This window comes from Salvelinus alpinus, chromosome 8, assembly GCF_045679555.1.
Source record: "Salvelinus alpinus chromosome 8, SLU_Salpinus.1, whole genome shotgun sequence".
In the NCBI taxonomy this organism is placed as follows: Eukaryota; Metazoa; Chordata; class Actinopteri; order Salmoniformes; family Salmonidae; genus Salvelinus; species Salvelinus alpinus.
The window spans coordinates 7,762,853-7,790,220 of record NC_092093.1 but is presented as its reverse complement, the minus strand read 5'-3'; the positions used below and the strand labels follow the sequence as shown (position 1 = coordinate 7,790,220).

General features: G+C 44.3%; 1 protein-coding gene and 1 long non-coding RNA gene across 4 annotated transcripts; one reads left to right on the top strand and one right to left on the bottom strand.

The window, feature by feature from the left end:
* Nucleotides 1–889: 889 nt before the first annotated feature.
* On the bottom strand, nucleotides 890–26,029 carry LOC139582490 (adhesion G-protein coupled receptor G5-like). Of its 3 annotated transcripts, none has more exons than XM_071412550.1 (19): nucleotides 25,781–26,029; nucleotides 25,257–25,350; nucleotides 24,057–24,167; nucleotides 23,654–23,734; nucleotides 23,371–23,532; nucleotides 23,221–23,259; nucleotides 22,864–22,938; nucleotides 18,707–18,863; nucleotides 17,830–17,986; nucleotides 11,667–11,801; nucleotides 11,299–11,409; nucleotides 10,813–10,852; nucleotides 10,418–10,518; nucleotides 9,891–10,012; nucleotides 5,372–5,640; nucleotides 4,983–5,073; nucleotides 4,056–4,188; nucleotides 1,715–1,886; nucleotides 890–1,547 (listed from the first exon to the last, which is right to left on the bottom strand). In XM_071412550.1, exons 2-19 carry the CDS (start codon nucleotides 25,315–25,317, stop codon nucleotides 1,357–1,359), a joined length of 2,208 nt encoding a protein of 735 aa, XP_071268651.1. In that variant the 5' UTR covers nucleotides 25,318–25,350; nucleotides 25,781–26,029; the 3' UTR covers nucleotides 890–1,356. The 3 variants fall into 3 exon arrangements, with proteins under 3 accessions (XP_071268651.1, XP_071268650.1, XP_071268652.1); XM_071412549.1 differs by having other exon boundaries at nucleotides 25,257–25,331; XM_071412551.1 differs by lacking the exon at nucleotides 11,667–11,801 and having other exon boundaries at nucleotides 25,257–25,331.
* LOC139582492 (uncharacterized) lies at nucleotides 19,697–22,714 on the top strand. Its single transcript, XR_011676371.1, has 2 exons — nucleotides 19,697–20,082; nucleotides 21,854–22,714. It is a non-coding gene; the product is annotated as an uncharacterized lncRNA (long non-coding RNA).
* Nucleotides 26,030–27,368: the final 1,339 nt, after the last annotated feature.

Below are 27,368 nucleotides of genomic sequence, written 5' to 3'. Positions count from 1 at the left end.
TCTCATGAAGAACAGTTTCCATGTGTGTTTTTGAGATGACAAGATAGTGTATTGTGTGGAAGCAAAGCACCCCTCTATTGCAAGTGAATTGTCCTGTAATGTACTTTCCTGTAGTAGCACCTCCCGACCTGAAGGGGTGCTGTGGTACAGGTCCTGTATGCTAGAACGTTCTAGCAGTATTCAAGTAAAACAAAATTACTCCTTTGTGATCGACTAGGGGTTTCGAACCAATTCAGGCCAATGCCAGATAAGTTGGTCCATCTTTAGCCCAGTGGGCCTGACTAAATTTGGGGTCATTGCGGAGAATTATTGTTATTTGGCTCATAATGGGAGACATCAGGCAACAAAAAAATACGACACGGTGGGTGCTTCAATGAAAACATGTATTTATTTTTTAAATGGGCCGGTGTGTTAGAAATGCCAGGGCTGATTTCTTTTCCCAGTCTGCCCCTGAAGGGGGTGTTTGTGCCCTGTCAGGGTAAAGGTTTAGACATAGCTACACTTCCCTCCATGTCTCTTGTCCCCAGTAAATAAAACCTTCAATATAGCTCTTTGAAAATAAGACAGAATGATGTTGTATCAATCTAACTTCAATAGTCATCTTCTGAATTACTATTTTGCCCATTTCAGAATTTAGTGCCTTTTTTGGACAGTAGACTGTTCTGTAATTTAAATGTTTTTGTACAGTTTCTTTGTTGGATTTTTTTATTTTTACTTGTTTATTTTTAGTATGATATATATATATAAATATATACACACACACACGAGAATAAAGCTATATCAATGTGACAACTTTAGTGTTTGTTTTTTCTGATCCTATTCATTATTATTAAGTTGAATAAATAATGTTAAATTCAACTGTACATACGACACACACACACACACTAAATGCAAACACATACATTTCATTTTATTTAAGCTCCATGTAATATAATCATAGTTCACAGATTTATTTAGATTTAAGAAAGCAAAAAATTGTGATTCATCTCTTTTTAAAACATAAAAAATATATACATATTTACCAAATTCTGGGGGAAAAATCTATGGATTACCAGGTTATGTGGTGTACAGAATACACCAAGGTCTATTCTACAATACAAGTTAAAAGCTGCATAATGTCCATACGCTCAGATAACTTTTTATTTTATTTTTCTGAGAACTATAATTCTGTTACGAGTATAATTTCTCTCTGACTTCCAGGATCACTGCCAATGATAGCTGGTGGCACTTTACATCAGAGTACGGGCTCATTTACAGCTGCAACAAATATATATTTTTTTTTTATGGTATCAAACACATATTTTCTCCATTCTGGCCCTTATTATGAGCCGTCCTCCTCTCACCAGCCTTCACTGTCTAGGATTGGGGATTAGTTTTGATTGGTAAGGGTTCTCCAGGGTGGTGTTGACCTAGGTCAAAGTAAGGGTTCTCCAAGGTGGTGTTGACTGTGACGGACATTGTGGAGCTTTTGCTACTGGTTCCGTTGTCCTTGGTGGTCTCCCCAATTACTCTACTGGTGTTGTAGTAGTAGAGAAACAGAAAGAAACCTAGTGAGAGACGGTGGGAGACTGGTTACTACTCATACCAATAGTGCGTGTGTCCATATGTAAAAGATGAATGACATTACAATCCAAATATCTCAAGCATACCTTTTTTTTTGTTGATCGGTTTATAAATTGTAATATTAGTTGATCTCATATCTGTCTTAACCTACCTTGGAATGAGTTGAGGATGGTGAAGATGTAGAAGGAGGGAACCTTGAGGACGCCGTGGGCGAAGAAGGCAAAACTCCAGGTGATTCCCAGCAGACAGCACAGCCCCATCACAGTCACTATGTCCTTGGTGTCTGTCCCCTGCTGCTGGGCCTGGTCCATGCCCGACTTGGTCTAGAGTCAGGATCACAAGGTTACTGACTATAGATATAGAACCTGATGTCATAGAGTCCTTACACCTGTCAGCTGTTTTAGCTGGGGTTTTACTCTGTCTGTTGACATCAAATAGAACTAAACTTAGCAACAACAAAAAAAAAGAAACCTGCAGGACAGGTACAGGATGTCAACAACAACTGCCCGAGTTACACCAGGAACGCACAATCCCTCCATCAGTGCTCAGACTTTCCGCAGTAGGCTGAGAGAGGCTGGACTGAGGGCATGTAGGCCTGTTGTAAGGCAGGTCCTCACCGGCAACAACGTTGCCTATGAGCACAAACCCACCGTCGCTGGACCAGACAGGACTGGCAAAAAGTGCTCTTCACTGACAAGTCGCGGTTTTGTCTCACCAGGGGTGAGGCCTGTACACCGAGGCCTGTACTCTGGAGCGGGATCGATTTGGAGGTGGAGGGTCCGTCATGGTCTGGGGCAGTATATCACAGCATCATCGGACTGAGCATGTTGTCACTGCAGGCAATCTCAACGCTGTGTCTTACAGGGAAGACATCCTCCTCCCTCCTGTGGTACCCTTCCTGCATGCTCATCCTGACATGACCCTCCAGCATGACAATGCCACCAGCCATACTGCTCATTCTGTGTGTGATTTCCTGCAAGACAGGAAAGCCATGGCCAGCGAAAAGCCCGGATCTCAATCCCATTGAGCACGTCTGGGACCTGTTGGATCGGAGGGTGAGGGCCATTCCCCCCAGAAATGTCCGGGAACTTGCAGGTGCCTTGGTGGAAGAGTGGGGTAACATCTCACAGCAAGAACTGTCAAATCTGGTGCAGTCCATGAGGAGGAGATGCACTGCAGTACTTAATGCAGCTGGTGGCCACACCAGATACTGACTGTTACTTTTGACCCCCCCTTTGTTCAGGGACACATTATTTCATTTCTGTTGGTCACATGTCTGTGGAACTTGTTCAGTTTATGTCTCAGTTGTTGAATCTTGTTATGTTCATACAAATATTTAAACGTAAAATTTGCTGAAAATAAACGCAGTTGACAGTGAGAGGACGTTTCTTTTTTTGCTGAGTTTAGAATGATCATCTTAAAAGAGTTAGATGCACTATTGTAAAGTGGTTGTTCCACTGGATATCATAAGGTGAATGCACCAATTTGTAAGTCGCTCTGGATAAGAGCGTCTGCTAAATGACTTAAATGTAAATGTAAATGTAAATCATCTGCTGATGTACGATCTGTGGTTACTTAGGACAACGTATTCGCATGCCAAATATATACACTGCTCAAAAAAACAAAGGGAACACTTAAACAACACAATGTAACTCCAAGTCAATCACACTTCTGTGAAATCAAACTGTCCACTTAGGAAGCAACACTGATTGACAATAAATTTCACATGCTGTTGTGCAAATGGAATAGACAAAAGGTGGAAATTATAGGCAATTAGCATTCAAAAGTGACCAAAACATCAGCCAGGAAGCATAGGAACTGAGAAGTGGTCTGTGGTCACCACCTGCAATTCACTCCTTTATTGGGGGTGTCTTGCTAATTGCCTATAATTTCCACCTTTTGTCTATTCCATTTGCACAACAGCATGTGAAATGTATTGTCAATCAGTGTTGCTTTCTAAGTGGACAGCTTGATTTCACAGAAGTGTGATTGACTTGGAGTTACAGTGTGTTGTTTAAGTGTTCCCTTTATTTTTTTGAGCAGTGTATTTTTTTAAAGGACAAATTAATGTGGCCATCGCTGTTGCTAAGATAGCTAAAGATTCTACAGGATGAGCATTGATAATATTACCGCAGTCAGGAAATCAATTAATAAAAATAAATAAATGAATAGGATGACAGTAAAACAGTTATGTTATGTGTTTCCTGAGAAGTTAGCTGAAATTCACTCTGTTTATTTTCCTATTTTTCGTGGTCCTCTGTACCTAGGTTGGAGACACCCATACAGAAAATATATACACATGATTAAGGCACTTTGGATAAAAGTGTCAGATAGATGGCCTACAGTATATTATTAATGACAAACTTTCTGTGCTGCTACCATATATTTCCCAATCTTTTTTGCTCGATCGCCGGTCCCTTAGGTTTAGAATTCTTCCGCATTTATGCAACGTTATGGGATGTTAATGTCTTTACGTTGGTAACTATAACAACCTTGCTCTTGGTGCTCTTAAGGTGGACCAGCCAGCTCAGAACCACGATGAAGGTGGTGAACGTGAAGAGGAAGACCAGCGCATAGTAGCCAATGTTTACTATGTAGTGCACGTCAATGTCCAGGATCCAGCACCTAGAGATGGAGGAGAGTTGCATCACTATGCAGTTGGTATAGAGATGGAAGAGAGTTACATCACTATGCAGTTGGTACTATGTAGTGTAGTTGCTGTAGAGTTAGGGTATATGTGGTGTAGTTGCTATAGAGTTAGGGTATATGTAGTGTAGTTGCTATAGAGTTAGGGTATATGTGGTGTAGTTGCTATAGAGTTAGGGTATATGTGGTGTAGTTGCTATAGAGTTAGGGTATATGTGGTGTAGTTGCTATAGAGTTAGGGTATATGTGGTGTAGTTGCTATACAGTTAGGGTATATGTGGTGTAGTTGCTATACAGTTAGGGTATATGTCGTGTAGTTGCTGTAGAGTTAGGGTATATGTCGTGTAGTTGCTATAGAGTTAGGGTATATGTCGTGTAGTTGCTATAGAGTTAGGGTATATGTGGTGTAGTTGCTATAGAGTTAGGGTATATGTAGTGTAGTTGCTATAGAGTTAGGGTATATGTCGTGTAGTTGCTATAGAGTTAGGGTATATGTCGTGTAGTTGCTATAGAGTTAGGGTATATGTCGTGTAGTTGCTATAGAGTTAGGGTATATGTGGTGTAGTTGCTATAGAGTTAGGGTATATGTTGTGTAGTTGCTATAGAGTTAGGGTATATGTAGTGTGGCTGATGTTCATTATGTCTTGGATCCAGGACCTTCACAGTGCAATAATAAGCACAGGGTTAAGCCTGGATTGAGTCTGAGACTCAACAAGTTATTTTAACTCTGAAAAGACAAATGTTAAATCAAGTATTACATAAGTGAGACCCACATGTACACCTCTTTCCCTCCGTCAGTGTAGATGATCTGTTTTCCGTATTTCCCAAGACTGAAGAGGATGATCACGACCGTGCTGGGCAGCACTAAGGCAGAGGACATGGCGCAAACAAAAAGATAAGTAGGTTATTCAATTCTTTAACCATTTGCAAAAAAAAACAAAAAAACACTGACACTCAATTGACTCAGTTGGACTCTCAGGCACAGGTTCAAGGCTTCATATCCCTCCTGAGCGTTACCCCCCCCCCCCCCCCTCCCTCCCCCAAAGTCACTACATCATAATCCCTAACATCCCGAAACCGGCCCTACCTAGAGTACAACCCTGACTTTATCTCATTCAAAACCTCCAGTAGCCATCGCAACCTGAGTATCAGTATCACTCACCCCACCCGGCGATGCACACTTTCATGACGTAGCGCGGTATGGGGGCGGAGCCTGCCTTGTAGAGCTGCTGACAGAGGTGGAAGGCCTCCACGGCGAACCAGGTGAAGGTGGCCAGCATAGAGTAATGCATGGCCGCAGCCATCACCTGGCAGCCCACTGGGCTCCGCAGACTGGCCACCCACCCGTTGGTCAAGAAGGTGATGTTGAGCATGAACATGGACAGAAACAGCTGGATCAGGATCTGGGTGGTATTGCTTGACTTCGCCTTCCTGGATGTCACATATAGGTTAGAGGTCAAAGTTCAAGGGGTTAGTAGGTCAAGGGACACCCACTAGGTGGCCTGAGTCGTAATTGACTATATCATAAAACATTTTATGAAAACAAAAATAACCTTTTTTGGTCTTAATTTAAGGTTAGGCACAAAGTTAGCAGTGTGGTTAAGTTTTCAGGTCAATGGAGGCCATTGCTACATGTAGAGATGGGCTGGCTATGGGCTTTGTTTAATATCCTCAGACCTCCTCCTCCAATCCGCTTTGAAAAATAATTGAGGAAACAAGGAAGGAGGAAAGCAAGGATTTGACAGCTAGTATGTTTTCAGATTACAGCTTTGTTGACCAGTACCATAATGACAGTGGGCAGAGCTACCTACTTTATCAGGAAGTAGTGACCAGTGCCATAATGACAGTGGGCAGAGCTACCTACTTTATCAGGAAGTAGTGACCAGTGCTATAATGACAGTGGGCAGAGCTACCTACTTTATCAGGAAGTAGTGACCAGTGCTATAATGACAGTGGGCAGAGCTACCTACCTTAGCAGGAAGTAGTGACCAGTACCATAATGACAGTGGACAGAGCTACCTACCTTAGCAGGAAGTAGTGACCAGTACCATAATGACAGTGGACAGAGCTACCTACCTTAGCAGGAAGTAGTGACCAGTACCATAATGACAGTGGGCAGAGCTACCTACTTTATCAGGAAGTAGTGACCAGTGCTATAATGACAGTGGGCAGAGCTACCTACCTTAGCAGGAAGTAGTGACCAGTGCCATAATGACAGTGGGCAGAGCTACCTACCTTAGGAGGAAGTAGTGACCAGTGCCATAATGACAGTGGGCAGAGCTACCTACTTTATCAGGAAGTAGTGACCAGTGCTATAATGACAGTGGGTAGAGCTACCTACCTTAGCAGGAAGTAGTGACCAGTGCCATAATGACAGTGGACGGAGCTACCTACTTTATCAGGAAGTAGTGACCAGTGCCATAATGACAGTGGGCAGAGCTACCTACCTTAGCAGGAAGTAGTGACCAGTGCCATAATGACAGTGGGCAGAGCTACCTACCTTAGCAGGAAGTAGTGAACAGTGCCATAATGACAGTGGGCGGAGCTACCTACTTTATCAGGAAGTAGTGACCAGTGCCATAATGACAGTGGGCAGAGCTACCTACTTTATCAGGAAGTAGTGACCAGTGCCATAATGACAGTGGGCAGAGCTACCTACCTTAGCAGGAAGTAGTGACCAGTGCCATAATGACAGTGGGCAGAGCTACCTACCTTAGCAGGAAGTAGTGACCAGTGCCATAATGACAGTGGGCGGAGCTACCTACTTTATCAGGAAGTAGTGACCAGTGCCATAATGACAGTGGGCGGAGCTACCTACTTTATCAGGAAGTAGTGACCAGTGCCATAATGACAGTGGGCGGAGCTACCTACTTTATCAGGAAGTAGTGACCAGTGCCATAATGACAGTGGGCGGAGCTACCTACTTTATCAGGAAGTAGTGACCAGTGCCATAATGACAGTGGGCAGAGCTACCTACTTTATCAGGAAGTAGTGACCAGTGCTATAATGACAGTGGGCAGAGCTACCTACTTTATCAGGAAGTAGTGACCAGTGCTATAATGACAGTGGGCAGAGCTACCTACCTTAGCAGGAAGTAGTGACCAGTACCATAATGACAGTGGACAGAGCTACCTACCTTAGCAGGAAGTAGTGACCAGTACCATAATGACAGTGGACAGAGCTACCTACCTTAGCAGGAAGTAGTGACCAGTACCATAATGACAGTGGGCAGAGCTACCTACTTTATCAGGAAGTAGTGACCAGTGCTATAATGACAGTGGGCAGAGCTACCTACCTTAGCAGGAAGTAGTGACCAGTGCCATAATGACAGTGGGCAGAGCTACCTACCTTAGCAGGAAGTAGTGACCAGTGCCATAATGACAGTGGGCAGAGCTACCTACTTTATCAGGAAGTAGTGACCAGTGCTATAATGACAGTGGGTAGAGCTACCTACCTTAGCAGGAAGTAGTGACCAGTGCCATAATGACAGTGGACGGAGCTACCTACTTTATCAGGAAGTAGTGACCAGTGCCATAATGACAGTGGGCAGAGCTACCTACCTTAGCAGGAAGTAGTGACCAGTGCCATAATGACAGTGGGCAGAGCTACCTACCTTAGCAGGAAGTAGTGAACAGTGCCATAATGACAGTGGGCGGAGCTACCTACTTTATCAGGAAGTAGTGACCAGTGCCATAATGACAGTGGGCAGAGCTACCTACTTTATCAGGAAGTAGTGACCAGTGCCATAATGACAGTGGGCAGAGCTACCTACCTTAGCAGGAAGTAGTGACCAGTGCCATAATGACAGTGGGCAGAGCTACCTACCTTAGCAGGAAGTAGTGACCAGTGCCATAATGACAGTGGGCGGAGCTACCTACTTTATCAGGAAGTAGTGACCAGTGCCATAATGACAGTGGGCGGAGCTACCTACTTTATCAGGAAGTAGTGACCAGTGCCATAATGACAGTGGGCGGAGCTACCTACTTTATCAGGAAGTAGTGACCAGTGCCATAATGACAGTGGGCGGAGCTACCTACTTTATCAGGAAGTAGTGACCAGTGCCATAATGACAGTGGGCGGAGCTACCTACCTTAGCAGGAAGTAGTGACCAGTGCCATAATGACAGTGGGCGGAGCTACCTACCTTAGCAGGAAGTAGTGACCAGTGCCATAATGACAGTGGGCGGAGCTACCTACTTTATCAGGAAGTAGTGACCAGTGCCATAATGACAGTGGGCGGAGCTACCTACCTTAGCAGGAAGTAGTGACCAGTGTCATAATGACAGTGGGCGGAGCTACCTACCTTAGCAGGAAGTAGTGACCAGTACCATAATGACAGTGGACAGAGCTACCTACCTTAGCAGGAAGTAGTGACCAGTACCATAATGACAGTGGGCAGAGCTACCTACTTTATCAGGAAGTAGTGACCAGTGCTATAATGACAGTGGGCAGAGCTACCTACCTTAGCAGGAAGTAGTGACCAGTGCCATAATGACAGTGGGCAGAGCTACCTACCTTAGCAGGAAGTAGTGACCAGTGCCATAATGACAGTGGGCAGAGCTACCTACTTTATCAGGAAGTAGTGACCAGTGCTATAATGACAGTGGGTAGAGCTACCTACCTTAGCAGGAAGTAGTGACCAGTGCCATAATGACAGTGGACGGAGCTACCTACTTTATCAGGAAGTAGTGACCAGTGCCATAATGACAGTGGGCAGAGCTACCTACCTTAGCAGGAAGTAGTGACCAGTGCCATAATGACAGTGGGCAGAGCTACCTACCTTAGCAGGAAGTAGTGAACAGTGCCATAATGACAGTGGGCGGAGCTACCTACTTTATCAGGAAGTAGTGACCAGTGCCATAATGACAGTGGGCAGAGCTACCTACTTTATCAGGAAGTAGTGACCAGTGCCATAATGACAGTGGGCAGAGCTACCTACCTTAGCAGGAAGTAGTGACCAGTGCCATAATGACAGTGGGCAGAGCTACCTACCTTAGCAGGAAGTAGTGACCAGTGCCATAATGACAGTGGGCAGAGCTACCTACCTTAGCAGGAAGTAGTGACCAGTGCCATAATGACAGTGGGCGGAGCTACCTACTTTATCAGGAAGTAGTGACCAGTGCCATAATGACAGTGGGCGGAGCTACCTACTTTATCAGGAAGTAGTGACCAGTGCCATAATGACAGTGGGCGGAGCTACCTACTTTATCAGGAAGTAGTGACCAGTGCCGTAATGACAGTGGGCGGAGCTACCTACTTTATCAGGAAGTAGTGACCAGTGCCATAATGACAGTGGGCGGAGCTACCTACCTTAGCAGGAAGTAGTGACCAGTGCCATAATGACAGTGGGCGGAGCTACCTACCTTAGCAGGAAGTAGTGACCAGTGCCATAATGACAGTGGGCGGAGCTACCTACTTTATCAGGAAGTAGTGACCAGTGCCATAATGACAGTGGGCGGAGCTACCTACCTTAGCAGGAAGTAGTGACCAGTGTCATAATGACAGTGGGCGGAGCTACCTACCTTAGCAGGAAGTAGTGACCAGTGCCATAATGACAGTGGGCGGAGCTACCTACTTTATCAGGAAGTAGTGACCAGTGCCATAATGACAGTGGGCGGAGCTACCTACTTTTATCAGGAAGTAGTGACCAGTGCCATAATGACAGTGGGCGGAGCTACCTACTTTATCAGGAAGTGCATGAAGAGAACCACGCCCAGGAAGAACATGGACACGCCACACCCCACATAGGTGATGTAGGTGAGAGAGTTCATATCACCGTCTGAGATAGTCTGGTTCGGAGGGGACTGAAAAAGAAGCACAGGTTAGTGATGAACAGATTCATGTGTTAGAAATCTTTATTGTTTTACTATTTCAAATAGATCTGCTTAGAATTGAAATGAAATAAGCAACAATCTGAAGGATATGCAACATTATTAAATCAAATCCAATGTTATTTGTCACGTGCTTGGTAAACAAGAGGTGTAGACTAACAGTGAAATGCTGATTTATGGCCCTTCCCAACAGTACAGTAAATGGTAAAAGAACCGGGTTGGAAAATTCTGGTAACTTTCCCAAAATTCCAAGGTTTTCCAGATATCCCAGTTTGAAGATGAGGAGGGAATTACCAATCGGGATTTGTAGAAAACCTGGGAATTTTGGAAACGTTACCTGAATTTTGCCCACCCTATAAGAGAACGAGGAAACCGTACCATTAGCACAGCAAAGAAAGTCAGGTGTGTACATTGGCAGGTTATGTTGTCCCCTTTCACAATGGTCAAACAGCCGTAGTCTGTCCAGTTGGGTTGACTCCCTATGAAGGGAAAAAGGGTGAGAATCGGATACGACATACTAACTACCTGAACACTGCCTGAGTACCGGTATACTTCCTGAACAGTGGGCGTCGTACCGTAATCCAATTTATTCAACAAATGCAGTAAGTGTGACTTCCTGTTTTTTTTTAAGCATACTAAGATGTGCCTTTGCATAGTGCTTATATTACAGTGTACTAGCTACTCGCTATGCTTACTTAATGGAAGTATGCCATTCCAAACCTTACCTTGTATAGTATGCAAATCAGTTAGGAAAGGTAATGGCAGCTAAATACCTTCACCGTTCCATGACTGGCACGATGGAATGGCTCCCCACTGGTGGAAAACAAAGTAGTGCATTATGGGTAGAGCTGATGTACTCATTCAGTATTTAGAAGAAGTGTTTCACACCAAATGCAGCAAATTGAGGGGGGGGGGGGGGGGTTAGCCCAACTCGGATTCAACCCAGGTTCCTGTGTAAACTCTTTATCTTATTTCGCCTGTATATTCTGTTTATTGTGGCAGTACCATTTCACCAGGTCAAATTCCTGCAACATGTAAAATGTACTTGGTGATTCTGTCAGACTGTCAGTCCAACCCCTCAGCTACTACACCAAGAGGTATGAACTAAACCTTTTGATCAGTCTGTGTGTCTTGTTCCTCAGCCTACAGTACATCTATGGGACATTTTCAAAGCTACTTTTCCTCTTAGGGCCAATGTATACATTATATCCCACATACTTGTACCTTAACAGGCATTAGTAAAGCGCATCAACATTTACCTTCTGGACGTTTAGAAAATTAAGATTTATGTTGTCGGTTAAATTGGCAATGATACTGCCCATCTCGATCGCTACCACTTCGTTATGCAGAACTGTGCTGTTGTTGACATCCTGGAAGAAAGAGAGCGCATGACAACCATAACACCCCTAGGATTTCAAAATTCCAATAACCTTCCCAAAATGCTCTGGTTTTTCCAGAAATACCAGTTGGAAAACTCCAGGAAAGTGGAGGGAGTATGTAGGGAATCCAGGAATCCAGGATTTCTGGAAATTTGGGACCAGAATTCTACAACCCTAGTGGCACCACACCAACTATCATTAGATTTTTTTTTTATTCAGTGAAAGGACGATTGAAGTCTCAGACATACCGTGGACATGTTGGGGAATCGGAAAACACCGGCAAATGCAGTACCGTTGCTTAAGTTGTAGGCCTTTTCAAATGCTTCCTTTGTGACTGTTACAGACCTTGAGAAGCCACCCAGAGACTTCCGATCTTCCACAATCTGAACAACAACAAACGAGAACAACGTCAGACACACCAGAGGCTTGTACAAATCTGCTAACTTTACCAAAATGTCTAGATTTTCCAGAAATCTACGTATAGGTTGGAGGATTCCGGATTTCCTGCTTATTCCCTCCTGATTCCAAGGATCTTCCAACCGGGGTTTCTAGAAGACCAGCTAATTTGGGGAAAGTTTCAATATTTTTGTAACCCTCGACACACGTTAGTTTATCTGGACCACAGGAGGCTGTTGAGCGGAGGACGGCTCATAAAAATATGACTGGAAAGGAGCAAATGGAAGGGCATCAAACACATGAAATCCTGTGTTTGATAGATTTGATACCATTCCCCTGATTCTGCTCCAGCTATCCCCAATTAAGGTGCCATCAACCTCCTGTGGACCTCACCATGTTTGGGCGTAATACTATGTAATATTGATACTACAACCATACCCAGCTACAGCCATACACCTACACCCATACAACTACAGCCATACCCAACTACAACCATACAACTACAGCCATACCCAGCTACAGCCATACAACTACAGCCATACCCAGATACAACCATACAGCTACAACCATACCCAGCTACAGCCATACAACTACAGCCATACCCAGATACAACCATACCCAACTACAACCATACAACTACAACAATACCCAGCTACAGCCATACAACTACAACCATACCCAGCTACAACCATACAACTACAACCATACCCAGCTACAGCCATACCCAGCTACAGCCATACCCAGCTACAGCCATACAACTACAACCATACCCAGCTACAACCATACCCAGCTACAGCCATACCCAGCTACAGCCATACAACTACAGCCATACAACTACAACCATACCCAGCTACAACCATACCCAGCTACAGCCATACCCAGCTACAGCCATACAACTACAACCATACCCAGCTACAACCATACCCAGCTACAACCATACCCAGCTACAACCATACCCAGCTACAACCATACCCAGCTACAACCATACCCAACTACAGCCATACCCAACTACAGCCATACAACTACAACCATACCCAGCTACAACCATACCCAGCTACAACCATACCCAGCTACAGCCATACAGCTACAACCATACCCAGCTACAGCCATACCCAGCTACAGCCATACCCAGCTACAACCATACCCAGCTACAACCATACCCAGCAACAGCCATACCCAGCTACAACCACACCCAGCTACAACCATACCCAGCTACAGCCATACAACTACAACCATACCCAGCTACAACCATACAACTACAACCATACAACTACAGCCATACCCAGCTACAGCCATACCCAGCTACAGCCATACAACTACAACCATACCCAGCTACAGCCATACCCAGCTACAACCATACCCAGCTACAGCCATACCCAGCTACAGCCATACAACTACAGCCATACCCAGCTACAGCCATACAACTACAGCCATACCCAGCTACAGCCATACAGCTACAACCATACCCAGCTACAACCATACAACTACAGCCATACCCAGCTACAGCCATACAGCTACAGCCATACCCAGCTACAACCATACAACTACAACCATACAACTACAACCATACAACTACAGCCATACCCAGCTACAACCATACAACTACAACCATACCCAGCTACAGCCATACAACTACAACCATACCCAGCTACAACCATGCAGCTACAGCCATACCCAGCTACAGCCATACCCAGCTACAACCATACCCAGCTACAGCCATACCCAGCTACAACCATACCCAGCTACAGCTATACAACTACAACCATACCCAGCTACAACCATACCCAGCTACAGCCATACCCAGCTACAGCCATACCCAGCTACAGCCATACAGCTACAACCATACCCAGCTACAACCATACCCAGCTACAACCACACCCAGCTACAACCACACCCAGCTACAACCATACCCAACTACAACCATACCCAGCTACAACCATACCCAGCTACAACCACACCCAGCTACAGCCATACCCAGCTACAGCCATACCCAGCTACAGCCATACCCAGCTACAGCCATACAGCTACAACCATACCCAGCTACAACCATACCCAGCTACAACCACACCCAGCTACAACCACACCCAACTACAACCATACCCAACTACAACCATACCCAGCTACAACCATACCCAGCTACAACCACACCCAGCTACAACCATACCCAGCTACAGCCATACCCAGCTACAGCCATACAACTACAGCCATACCCAGCTACAACCATACAACTACAACCATACAACTACAGCCATACCCAGCTACAGCCATACCCAGCTACAGCCATACAACTACAACCATACCCAGCTACAGCCATACCCAGCTACAACCATACCCAGCTACAGCCATACCCAGCTACAGCCATACAACTACAGCCATACCCAGCTACAGCCATACAACTACAGCCATACCCAGCTACAGCCATACAGCTACAACCATACCCAGCTACAACCATACAACTACAGCCATACCCAGCTACAGCCATACAGCTACAGCCATACCCAGCTACAACCATACAACTACAACCATACAACTACAACCATACAACTACAGCCATACCCAGCTACAACCATACAACTACAACCATACCCAGCTACAGCCATACAACTACAACCATACCCAGCTACAACCATGCAGCTACAGCCATACCCAGCTACAGCCATACCCAGCTACAACCATACCCAGCTACAACCATACCCAGCTACAGCTATACAACTACAACCATACCCAGCTACAACCATACCCAGCTACAGCCATACCCAGCTACAGCCATACCCAGCTACAACCATACCCAGCTACAACCACACCCAGCTACAACCACACCCAACTACAACCATACCCAACTACAACCATACCCAGCTACAACCATACCCAGCTACAACCACACCCAGCTACAGCCATACCCAGCTACAGCCATACCCAGCTACAGCTATACCCAGCTACAGCCATACAGCTACAACCATACCCAGCTACAACCATACCCAGCTACAACCACACCCAGCTACAACCACACCCAACTACAACCATACCCAACTACAACCATACCCAGCTACAACCATACCCAGCTACAACCACACCCAGCTACAACCATACCCAGCTACAGCCATACCCAGCTACAGCCATACCCAGCTACAGCCATACCCAGCTACAGCCATACCCAGCTACAACCATACCCAGCTACAACCATACCCAGCTACAACCACACCCAGCTACAACCATACCCAGCTACAGCCATACCCAGCTACAGCCATACCCAGCTACAGCCATACCCAGCTACAGCCATACCCAGCTACAACCATACCCAGCTACAGCCATACAACTACAACCATACCCAGCTACAACCATACCCAGCTACAACCATACCCAGCTACAACCATACCCAGCTACAGCCATACCCAGCTACAGCCATACAACTACAACCATACCCAGCTACAACCATACCCAGCTACAACCATACCCAGCTACAACCATACCCAGCTACAACCATACCCAGCTACAACCATACCCAACTACAGCCATACCCAACTACAGCCATACAACTACAACCATACCCAGCTACAACCATACCCAGCTACAACCATACCCAGCTACAACCATACCCAGCTACAACCATACCCAGCTACAGCCATACCCAGCTACAGCCATACCCAGCTACAACCATACCCAGCTACAACCATACCCAGCAACAGCCATACCCAGCTACAACCACACCCAGCTACAACCATACCCAGCTACAGCCATACAACTACAGCCATACCCAGCTACAACCATACAACTACAACCATACAACTACAGCCATACCCAGCTACAGCCATACCCAGCTACAGCCATACAACTACAACCATACCCAGCTACAGCCATACCCAGCTACAACCATACCCAGCTACAGCCATACCCAGCTACAGCCATACAACTACAGCCATACCCAGCTACAGCCATACAACTACAGCCATACCCAGCTACAGCCATACAGCTACAACCATACCCAGCTACAACCATACAACTACAGCCATACCCAGCTACAGCCATACAGCTACAGCCATACCCAGCTACAACCATACAACTACAACCATACAACTACAACCATACAACTACAGCCATACCCAGCTACAACCATACAACTACAACCATACCCAGCTACAGCCATACAACTACAACCATACCCAGCTACAACCATGCAGCTACAGCCATACCCAGCTACAGCCATACCCAGCTACAACCATACCCAGCTACAGCCATACCCAGCTACAACCATACCCAGCTACAGCTATACAACTACAACCATACCCAGCTACAACCATACCCAGCTACAGCCATACCCAGCTACAGCCATACCCAGCTACAGCCATACAGCTACAACCATACCCAGCTACAACCATACCCAGCTACAACCACACCCAACTACAACCATACCCAACTACAACCATACCCAGCTACAACCATACCCAGCTACAACCACACCCAGCTACAGCCATACCCAGCTACAGCCATACCCAGCTACAGCCATACCCAGCTACAGCCATACAGCTACAACCATACCCAGCTACAACCATACCCAGCTACAACCACACCCAGCTACAACCACACCCAACTACAACCATACCCAACTACAACCATACCCAGCTACAACCATACCCAGCTACAACCACACCCAGCTACAACCATACCCAGCTACAGCCATACAACTACAGCCATACCCAGCTACAGCCATACCCAGCTACAACCATACAACTACAACCATACAACTACAGCCATACCCAGCTACAGCCATACCCAGCTACAGCCATACAACTACAACCATACCCAGCTACAGCCATACCCAGCTACAACCATACCCAGCTACAGCCATACCCAGCTACAGCCATACAACTACAGCCATACCCAGCTACAGCCATACAACTACAGCCATACCCAGCTACAGCCATACAGCTACAACCATACCCAGCTACAACCATACAACTACAGCCATACCCAGCTACAGCCATACAGCTACAGCCATACCCAGCTACAACCATACAACTACAACCATACAACTACAACCATACAACTACAGCCATACCCAGCTACAACCATACAACTACAACCATACCCAGCTACAGCCATACAACTACAACCATACCCAGCTACAACCATGCAGCTACAGCCATACCCAGCTACAGCCATACCCAGCTACAACCATACCCAGCTACAGCCATACCCAGCTACAACCATACCCAGCTACAGCTATACAACTACAACCATACCCAGCTACAACCATACCCAGCTACAGCCATACCCAGCTACAGCCATACCCAGCTACAGTCATACCCAGCTACAACCATACCCAGCTACAACCACACCCAGCTACAGCCATACCCAGCTACAGCCATACCCAGCTACAGCTATACCCAGCTACAGCCATACAGCTACAACCATACCCAGCTACAACCATACCCAGCTACAACCACACCCAGCTACAACCACACCCAACTACAACCATACCCAACTACAACCATACCCAGCTACAACCATACCCAGCTACAACCACACCCAGCTACAACCATACCCAGCTACAGCCATACCCAGCTACAGCCATACCCAGCTACAGCCATACCCAGCTACAGCCATACCCAGCTACAACCATACCCAGCTACAGCCATACAACTACAACCATACCCAGCTACAACCATACCCAGCTACAACCATACCCAGCTACAACCATACCCAGCTACAGCCATACAACTACAACCATACCCAGCTACAACCATACCCAGCTACAACCATACCCAGCTACAACCATACCCAGCTACAGCCATACCCAGCTACAACTATACAACTACAACCATACAACTACAACCATACCCTAGTTGACCACACCTGTCAGACCTCAAATGTCTCAGATATGAAAGTCTGACCTCTGCCCAACTTTAAAAAGGTGACTAATACCTAATGTTGCAAAGCAAATGTGCCTATGGGACATTAAAGCATTGTAAATGTTTTATCCATCCATTCATACAGAAATACAGGAAGTACACCGACCTTAATGCCGGAGTTGGAAGAGTACCCAAAGGAGACTTCCTCGACGTCGGTCCTCTCTTTGGGCTTCACTATGACCCCAGTGACCGAGCCCATCGTCACAGAAGCTGAGGACTCATTCATCATATTGACCAGAGAGGCGATATCTTTCATAGCCTTCCTGTGGAGAGGTGTACAGCGTCCATATTAGGACAGTCACACATCTATAGAATATAGCAGGGATATTCAAATCTGGACCTCCAAGCCAGTTCCACTGCTGATTTTCATTCTTCCCCTCTCATCAGAGACTGTTTTAGACCTGGGACACCAGGTGGGTGCAATTACTATTCGGGTAGAACAGAAAAGCAGCAGTCTCCGGACCTCCAGGCTGGGATTTGAATATCCCTTTAATACAGTCTACCTATTAGGACAGTTCACACATCCACGGTCTTTAACAATATCCGTGAGGAGGAACTTTAGTTTAACCAGAGATTTAGTGACACCGCGACACACGCACTTCATGCAATTCAATCTAGAGGTGATTGAAGCGTCAGTTATTTAGAATGTTTCTTTGTGTTAGTTCACAGGGCAGCTGTTCTTTGCGAGGGGAAAATGTTGCACTATACTGTAAGTACATTTCCAAGCCTGGCAAGTGTGACAGCAAGTGCCTGTTTGGATACTGTTATATGTTCTCTAAAAAGTTACACTTTTATAGGGGTGGTTTCCCGAACAGCGATTAAACCTAATCTTGGACCTAGAAGTACTTTCAATGGATAATCTCCATTGAACATGTTTTATAGTCCTGGACTAGGTGTCATCTTTGTCCAGGAAACTGGCCCTATGAATGATATAATAATAATAATAATAATAATTATAATAGATATGATTGAGTAATTCTTACGAAGCCTTTTCACCATCGATGTGAACTCCATTTCCAGTGTTAAAGATCGCTGGAGGAGGCAACTTTTCCGCAGGGTCTTTGAATGGTTCATTACAGTTGAAACAGAGTGTCCCTGGTGCTGTTACGTTGATGATGAGCTTATCTTGGTTTTTGAAGTCTAAGAAGATATGTAAAAACAAACACACCATTTCTCTTTAACATATTTTTGAGGTGTTCTCACTTTTTTTTAGACAGAAAGGAAATCAGAGGGTGAGTAGGAGAGCAAGTGGGAAGGGATTGAACCCTGGCCTCTGGTGGTGAGTCTTATATATGTGACCTGTACCAAGGAGTGCTACCACTTCACCACAGCTCTGCAGAGACTGCCCATTTATAAACCAACACCTTCCACCAAGACCATGCTGCTGTGTTTGAATTACAGTACGGTGATTAGTGAATAGGTCCTAATCCAGGCGCTTGTCATCTCCGGTCTGGGACTACTGCAACTCGCTGTTGGCTGGGCTCCCCGTTTGTGCCATCAAACCCCTTGCAATTAATCCAGAACGTTGCAGAACGCCTGGTGTTCTCCCATGTCATCCTCTGTGCGTGTATTTATGGATGCCATGGGAAGCCAGGCTTCCCCAAATATTTTGACCTTAAAAAATATATTAAAATTATAAAAGAATTCATCTTACATCTAATCATTTTTCGTCAATTCGCGAGTCGCTGAATCTCACCGGAGAAATAATCAGAGCGAGGGAAACAGCGCCCCCTTTGTCTCAGTATGTGTAGCCCATGTGTCGGATGCTGTCTGGACCAAAAGAGTATCACTTGTTGCCGCTGTAGAATTTGATTGATTGATGCCAGCAAGCATTCGGCCTCACTTGATAAAATACATTTATAAGATAATTAGCCAGATAATTGCCCCCCCCCCCCCCAAGTTTGGATTTGGCTTCAGACCAATCAAATCACTTCCTTTGCAAAAACGTCATTACGACAACCGTGTCTGTTTCTGGTCTGCTTGTGTCGATGTCCTGCAGTAGCTATCTTGCTAAATTGTCCCTTTCCTAAACCATGGATGGAGATGGGGATTTGGACTTGTGGTTTTGACATAATTCTCTGTACAGGCCAATGATTATGACAGAGATTCTGATCTAACCATAAATGAATATATTATACCACTAGCCTGAGATGATTGCAAGTACAATATGTAGCCTAGATGTAACCTAGTAGGCTAACGTTAACTAGCTTGCTAACTTAGCTGGTTCATTGTTCCCCATGCGAGGAAGTCAGGCTAGTAAGCATTTTAGCTTGGTAGACAACAAAAACTAAAAGTGTACTGTATGACAGAGCCATAGACCATTTTGCCAACATGAAAGAGAGGATGGTATTGCAGTAGGGTGAGTCAACATGTTTTGTTTCAGGAGCACACACACACAGACAGACAGCCACATGATATTTAGCAACATTGATTTAAACTAAATCGTTTTTTGGTATCTTTAAGTTTGTTTTCAGTGTATTAACTCTTAAATGTATAGTCTCCATATTTGGGGACCCTATTTGATGTGTTTTATTCAATTCAATCTGCTATGAGAATGGTAGCCCCTATCTGCAAAATCAGCGTGTCTGCAGAAAGCTAAGTATCTTGGCAATTGATCGGTGCTTTAAAATCATTTGGTATGACTTACTACCATTTATAGGCATACGTATTTATAAGGACAGGCCGAGCCGATGACCTCATTTCGAGATGGCTGTTACCCACATTCCGGGTTAGCATTGTGAAGCATTAACAAAATAAACACGGAATACGGTCATATACACCGAAAGCCGGTACTCCATAGATCATGAGGATATCTTATTTCTCTGCCTATGACCTACCGTTATTGATCACTAGCCCCGAGAGTCAAACTTTTTATTTTACACAATGTTTTCAACCAAACAGCAAACTTCTTACAAGGTAAGCTTAGATTTGGTCTGTGTTTGAGCTATAATTACATGGGGGCTGTCAAATGAATCGTTAGGTTGGTAGGAACAAATCTAGCCTATTGATGATGTATGACTTGATGGCAATATCGAATGTCCAGTGAGTGACTATATCTTTATGCATCAAAAATATGATGTTGCCTGCTTATGCGCTGTAGTCATCCCATCTATATCCCCTGTATGTCCCAGACACCACCACAATGTTTGAGAGAGGTTGGTGTTGTAGACATTTTATTTTTTATAGTGAACAATATCTTTTAGGCACATCCAGTGTGTAAAAACAGTGAAATTACAACATTAAGACTCTTTGGAGAGGTTGAAAGGACACTTTGCATGTACCATGGAGACCCCATAACACCACCACTAGGTTTGAGTGAGGTTTGATATGGTAGAAATTGTGTTTTTATACAGAACAAATAGCATTTAGGGATTGCGAATATGTAATAGGACTGGAATTATCTGCCACTTTGGGGAGGTTTAGGGACACTCGGAAATGTCCCGTGACCACACCTGACACCACTTACTAAAACATATGCCTGTGTCTAGTTGTTAGCTCTATCAATCCCCATTTTTCTGATATTGTTCCCAATGTTGTGGGAGCCGTCTGATGTGTTTCCAGCTCTAGTCTTCAATAATTCACTTATAGCTTGTCAATCAATGAAAGATAAAAATAAAAAAAACGGGTTATTTAGTGTGTGCTTGATCTGACGTATTCTGAACTATGTAACTTCTATCTTCTTTTTCCTCATCATCTCCCAGGTGTCTTCTTTCCAAATATACCAAGTTTTTGCATGTCAGAATTATGTAATTACACACGAATAGCCGTTTCTTTTGGCTATGTCTATTTAGGCGGAAATCTACATTTTTCCATGACATTTTTAAACTAACCTTGTTGAGTTGACGGTGTTTAAATGTTTAAGTTTAAATGGTGCTGGAATAGCGCAGGCAGGGCTCCTGTTGTCTTTGTTCTGACTTGCTGTAACTCTGTGGTTCTAAATCACTAGTGGTTTAGTAAACTGTCAGAAACATTAACTGGCTTGAACATGCTGCAGGTGATAGCTGTTTGTATGCAATATTTGCCTTGTGGACTTCACCGGTTAGATGTGGCTGTCCGGTTTAGTAATGAAACAATTGTATGTGTAGTTGAATTTATTCCACCACTGTGTGACTGTCTTTTTGTTGTCACAGGCCTTATTGGATATCACGACGGCGTATGAACGAATGGGTTATAGGAGCAAACAATGCAATTATCACAACATAGGCTGTAATATGGCTTTTTTACTGGCTTGGCTTCCTCAATGATTTTACCAACGGACCGCTACTGGTCACCCCGCTCCTCCACACACTCCACTGGCTTCCAGTCAAAGCTTGCATCCATTACAAGTCCATGGTACATGCCTACGGAGTAACAAGAGGAACTGCCCCTCCCTATCTTCAGGCTATGCTCAAACCCTACACCCCAACCCGAACACTCCATTTTGCCACCTCTGGTCTATTGGCCCTCCCACCTTTACGGCAGGTTACCTCCCGCTCAGCCCAGTCCAAGTTCTTCTCTGTCCTGGCACCCCAATGGTGGAACCATCTCCCCCCCCCCCCCCCCCCCCCTGAAGCTAGGACAGCAGAGTCTCCGCCCATCTTCCGGAAACATCTGAAACCCTACCTCTTCAAAGAGTATCTTAAATAATCCCACAGGAAATTCTCTGGCAATAGCTCTGGTGGACATTCCTGCAGCGAGCATGCCCATTACACGCTCCCTCAAAATTTGAGACATCTGTGGCATTGTGTCATGTGACAAAACTGCACATTTTAGAGTGACCTTTTATTGTTCCCAGCACAAGGTGCACCTGTGTAATGATCATGCTGTTTAATCAGTTTATTTATATGCCATACCTGTCAGGTGGATGGATTATTTTGGCAAAGGAGAAATGCTCACTAACAGGGATGTAAAACAATTTGTGCACAACATTTCAGAGAAATATGTTTTTTGTGCATATGGAACATTTCTGTGATAATTTATTTCAGCTCATGAAACATGGGACCAACACTTTACATGTTGTGTTTGTATCTTTTGTTCAGTGCATATTTTTGTTACCTTTATTTTAGCGGGGAGTCTCATTGAGACCAAGGGAGCCCTGCATCTCATAATTACTCAACAATTACATAATCACGGCAGGTTAGGACATACAGCAGGTTCTTACTTTTGCAGGCCTCTTCATTATATGCAAATGTACTGCAACGTTCAGAGGTGCTGAAACAGGAGACACTGCAGTTGGCTGTGGATGGAAAATAAGGGATTCAATGCAATGCGCGTTATAGCATGGTGCGCTTTAACAAACTTTTACAGGTAAATTACGGTTGAACCAACACGTGCGTGGGTTTACAGTGAACGCGATCTCCGCGAACTTCAGGGATAAGGCCTTTAAAAAATTGCCGGTTGTAATAGTGAACTATAACACGGCTTGGATTGAAAGGCATTCCGCTCTCTTTCCAAATGCACACATGTACATGCTGAACATAGACAGGAAGATCTCAATGGAAAACAAATAAAAACATACTTTTCTGAGACTCGATGGAAGGCCATTTCCTTTTTGAAGCTGTAACAAAACGCACTTGTTATTATTTTTTTGACAAGAACAAAAATAAGGTGATGTTCCCTGTGTTACAAAACATTTGCATCATGAATAGGAAAAGACTGCATCTTCAACCTGTAATGTTAGTCCTGAGTGAGTCCAGTGTCTCGCTGCAATTCCATCCAACCATCACACACACAGACAATTCATTTTCCTTCTTCGCGTACTTCTTCGGCGTGTACAGGAGATAAGATGTATTTACATTCTGCATCCAAAAGTCCACAGCCTTGCAGTTTTCTAACAACCCAAGTAAACAAAACGTGAAAAAGTAATTTTAGACACATGAGATGTAAATATGTTGGTATGTAATAAGCAGTATGCAAAACTGTTGTACATGGCATGTTGGAGTCCTACTCACTCTGAAAGCTAATACCACTAGTGTTGAATGAAACACTGCACGTTGTTTGAGGTATGGCTTTGTTGGTCTTAGATGCGTTTCCTATTGGTGAAGAAGGGAGATGATAGTTTGGTAAAAGCAAGTCTATGGTTAATTCTAGCTTTGGGACACAACATCGGGAGTCTGTGGATTGGTTGGACACCCGAAGTTGAGCATCGTCTAATCGGTTAATTCCAAAAAGGGTAATAGAAATTGGCTATACAAGAAACAAATCTGGAACGACCAGGCTTGCCCGCGACTGCAGCTCGACCAAACGGAAGTTCTTCCATATTTCACATCTGGTTTTCAAAATCATTGTAAATAATTCCTGGCTCCTATCAATCTAAAATATATCCCATACATCACAAGCTGTAATGAAACTCACCACAACATTTGTTCAGGGTACCTGTGAAGCCAGCGTCAACTATCAAAATATTCTTATCCTTATTCAGACAATCCATGCTTTCACATGATGGTTGTTGATTTTTTGCTGGGCCTGTAAAAAAGAAAACATAAGACTCAGATACACAAATACAACAAAAATATCATTCCAAAAGGGTTCCCCACGGGAAGACATTGTGGAGAACTCTATCTCAATTCAATGGGCTTTATTGGCATGGGAAACATGTTTACAAAGCAATCTCTCACTCCCTCTCCTGTCTCGACCTCTGAATGCTTGTCTATGAAAAGCCAACTGACATTTACTCCTGTGGTGCTGACCTGTTACACCGTCTACAACCACTGTGATTGTTATTTGACCCTGCTGGTCATCTATGAACGTTTGAACATCTTGGCCATGTTCTGTTATAATCTCCACCCGGCACAGCCAGAAGAGGACTGGCCACTCCTCAGAGCCTGGTTCCTCTCTAGGTTTCTTCCTAGGGAGTTTTTCCTACATTTACATTACATTTAAGTCATTTAGCAGACGCTCTTATCCAGAGCGACTTACAAATTGGTGCATTCACCTTATGATATCCAGTGGAACAACCACTTTACAATAGTGCATCTAACTCTTTTAAGGGGGGGGGGGGGTAGAAGCCACCGTGCTTCTACATCTGCATTGCCTGCTCTCTGGAGTTTTAGACTGGGTTTCTGTACAGCACTTGGCGACAACTGCTGATGTAAAAAGGGCTTTATAAATACATTTGATTGATTGATTTTGGGTCCCAGCCAGGTACAACTCTTTTGGGTTCCTGGGAAAAAACTGAAAACCCCTTTATAGGTTCTAGATAGAACTTTTTTTCAAACCATTGTATTAATTACAATGCATGATCTTGTTGGATTGCTTTTCCATTGAAAGGAAGGCCAAGCAATACCTTTGATATTGTAATACAGTAATCAGGTTTGGGGTCAATTCGAATTGAATTCAGGAAATTAATTCAATTTTGATTTCATTTTTTTTTTTTTTTACGACTAAAAAGGAGAAGCTATTTATTTCAAAAGTTGTTCCAGTTTTAAAATGTTAAATTCAAATCACTTCTTGAATTGAGTGACTTTAATTTGAACTGACCCCAACCCTGATAGTAATACACATGACACCTACAGTACATTTACGGTGAGTAGGTTAAGTTAGTTTTCTACTCACAAGTAGGACTCCAAAGAAGAATGACCAGGAAGCTCAGAGCCGCCCAAATCTTCAACTCCATAGTGTTTGTGTCGGCTACAACAACAACAAAAACCTTGGATGTGGTTAACACTCCGTGTTCAGATGAGAAATCGAATTCGTAGTTCAGTACAACATGTAAAAGTGAGCAGTTATTACACATTAGCATCCATCACAGGCTCTGTCGTGCACATTGACTGGACGTTACTGTGGCCGTTGTCTAGACGTTCTCATCAAAACCTTTCAGTGATTTTCAGAGTTCTGAACTTTTTACCCTCAATTGTTATTTACTAAAAATGATTAATTTGGTAATGGACACAAAATATTACCATGTTTGCATTTTTGCGGGACAAAAATATATATATTTTTCTCACAAAATATAGCATGTTACAACCAGTGCAGCCCCATGATGCCCCGTGATGCCACGTTATGCTGATTGAATTCAGATATACAGTCAGATGTAGATAACAGATATACTATCAAAGTAATAGAAGATGAGGCCTTACCTGTTTCTTGCTGTAACACCTATAGCCACGGTCGCGGCAAACAGCGGCGCACGTCCTACTGAACCGTCAAAGAATGAACCCTATATTCTCTGACTGATCCTCCACGACGATGTCCACATGAAAATGTACATCTAAACCGTGAGTTTGCATGCCGAACCGGAGGGTCACATTTCCCTTGCAAAACTCGCACAGTGGTCAGTGCACAAGCAAACAGGCACTTCTTTGTTTTGTCGGGTCATTATGCAAATGATACAAAAAAAAAAACATGGAGAAGACTATGTAAGCGTCCCAAATAGCCCCCTGTTCCCTTTATAGTGCACTACTTTCAACCAGAGCTCATAGGGTTCTGGTCATATGTAGTGCGCTATATAGGAATTAGGGATGCCATTTTGGGACGCATTTGATGTCTGATCAAATAATGAGTTATACAGTGTATTGTACCCTGCATCATTTTGGTTAGCAGGACAAACCTGTACCAGGGTTATAATTCTGCTGTTGGTTTTTACATGAATAAGCATATTAATGGGAGCGACAAGTGGTCAGAGCGTTGGGCCAGTTACCGAAATGTTGCTGGATTGAATCCCAGAGCTGACAAGGTAAACATCTGTCGTTCTGCCCCTGAACAAGGCAGTAAACCCACTGTTCCCCGGTAAAGCCATCACTGTAAATAAGAATTTGTTCTTAACTGACTAGCCTAGTTAAATAAAGGTTAAATAAAATTAAATGTAAAAAATGAGGAGCTAGGCTTGAAGTCTATTCCAGGGCATGTTTCTATGAAGCCTCCTAGAGTAGGATCACCCCCCCCCCCCCCCCATTCATTAGGCAGACCAGATCCTAGATCAGCCCCCCCCATTCATTAGGCAGACCAGATCCTAGATCAGCCCCCCCCATCCATTCATTAGGCAGACCAGATCCTAGATCAGACCCCCCCATTCATTAGGCAGACCAGATCCTAGATCAGCCCCCCCCCCCCCCCCCATCCATTCATTAGGCAGACCAGATCCTAGATCAGCCGCCCTACTCTGAGATGCTTTATAAATATTGGCCCAGGGCCATTTTAGGTCTGGCAATTCAGGAAATCCTAATTTGGGAGGTGAAGTACTGTAGCCTACTTTTTGTTGTTGTGTGTGTCAATATCCAAATCAATTCAGTCATTTTTGGAACTGAAATTAAGAGGGGAAATGTATTAAAACTGTAATTGGACTTTCAGTTTACTTCCTGAATTGATTGGATTTAAATTGAATTGACCATCCTCCTAACCTTGTCTTTAGGAATGTGCTGTGCAATGTTCTCCCAAGTCTCTGGGACTTTATGACAGTCACTGGCCTCAGTTTACTCTGTGCCACGGATATGCAAAACCATGACCTACTACCACATCTACTGGAAACATGTAAATTAGACATCTAAGAGCGGTCTCCTAGACACAGACAATAAAGGTGACCATAAGCCTAGTACTAGACTAAAAAGCATAAGCCTAGTACGAAACAAAAAAAACATGTTCAATATAAAATATGAATTGAAATATCCTATTAGCCCAGTTGGCCTGATAGTCTTACAAGTGTGTTTTGGAAACCATCCGATTTAATGA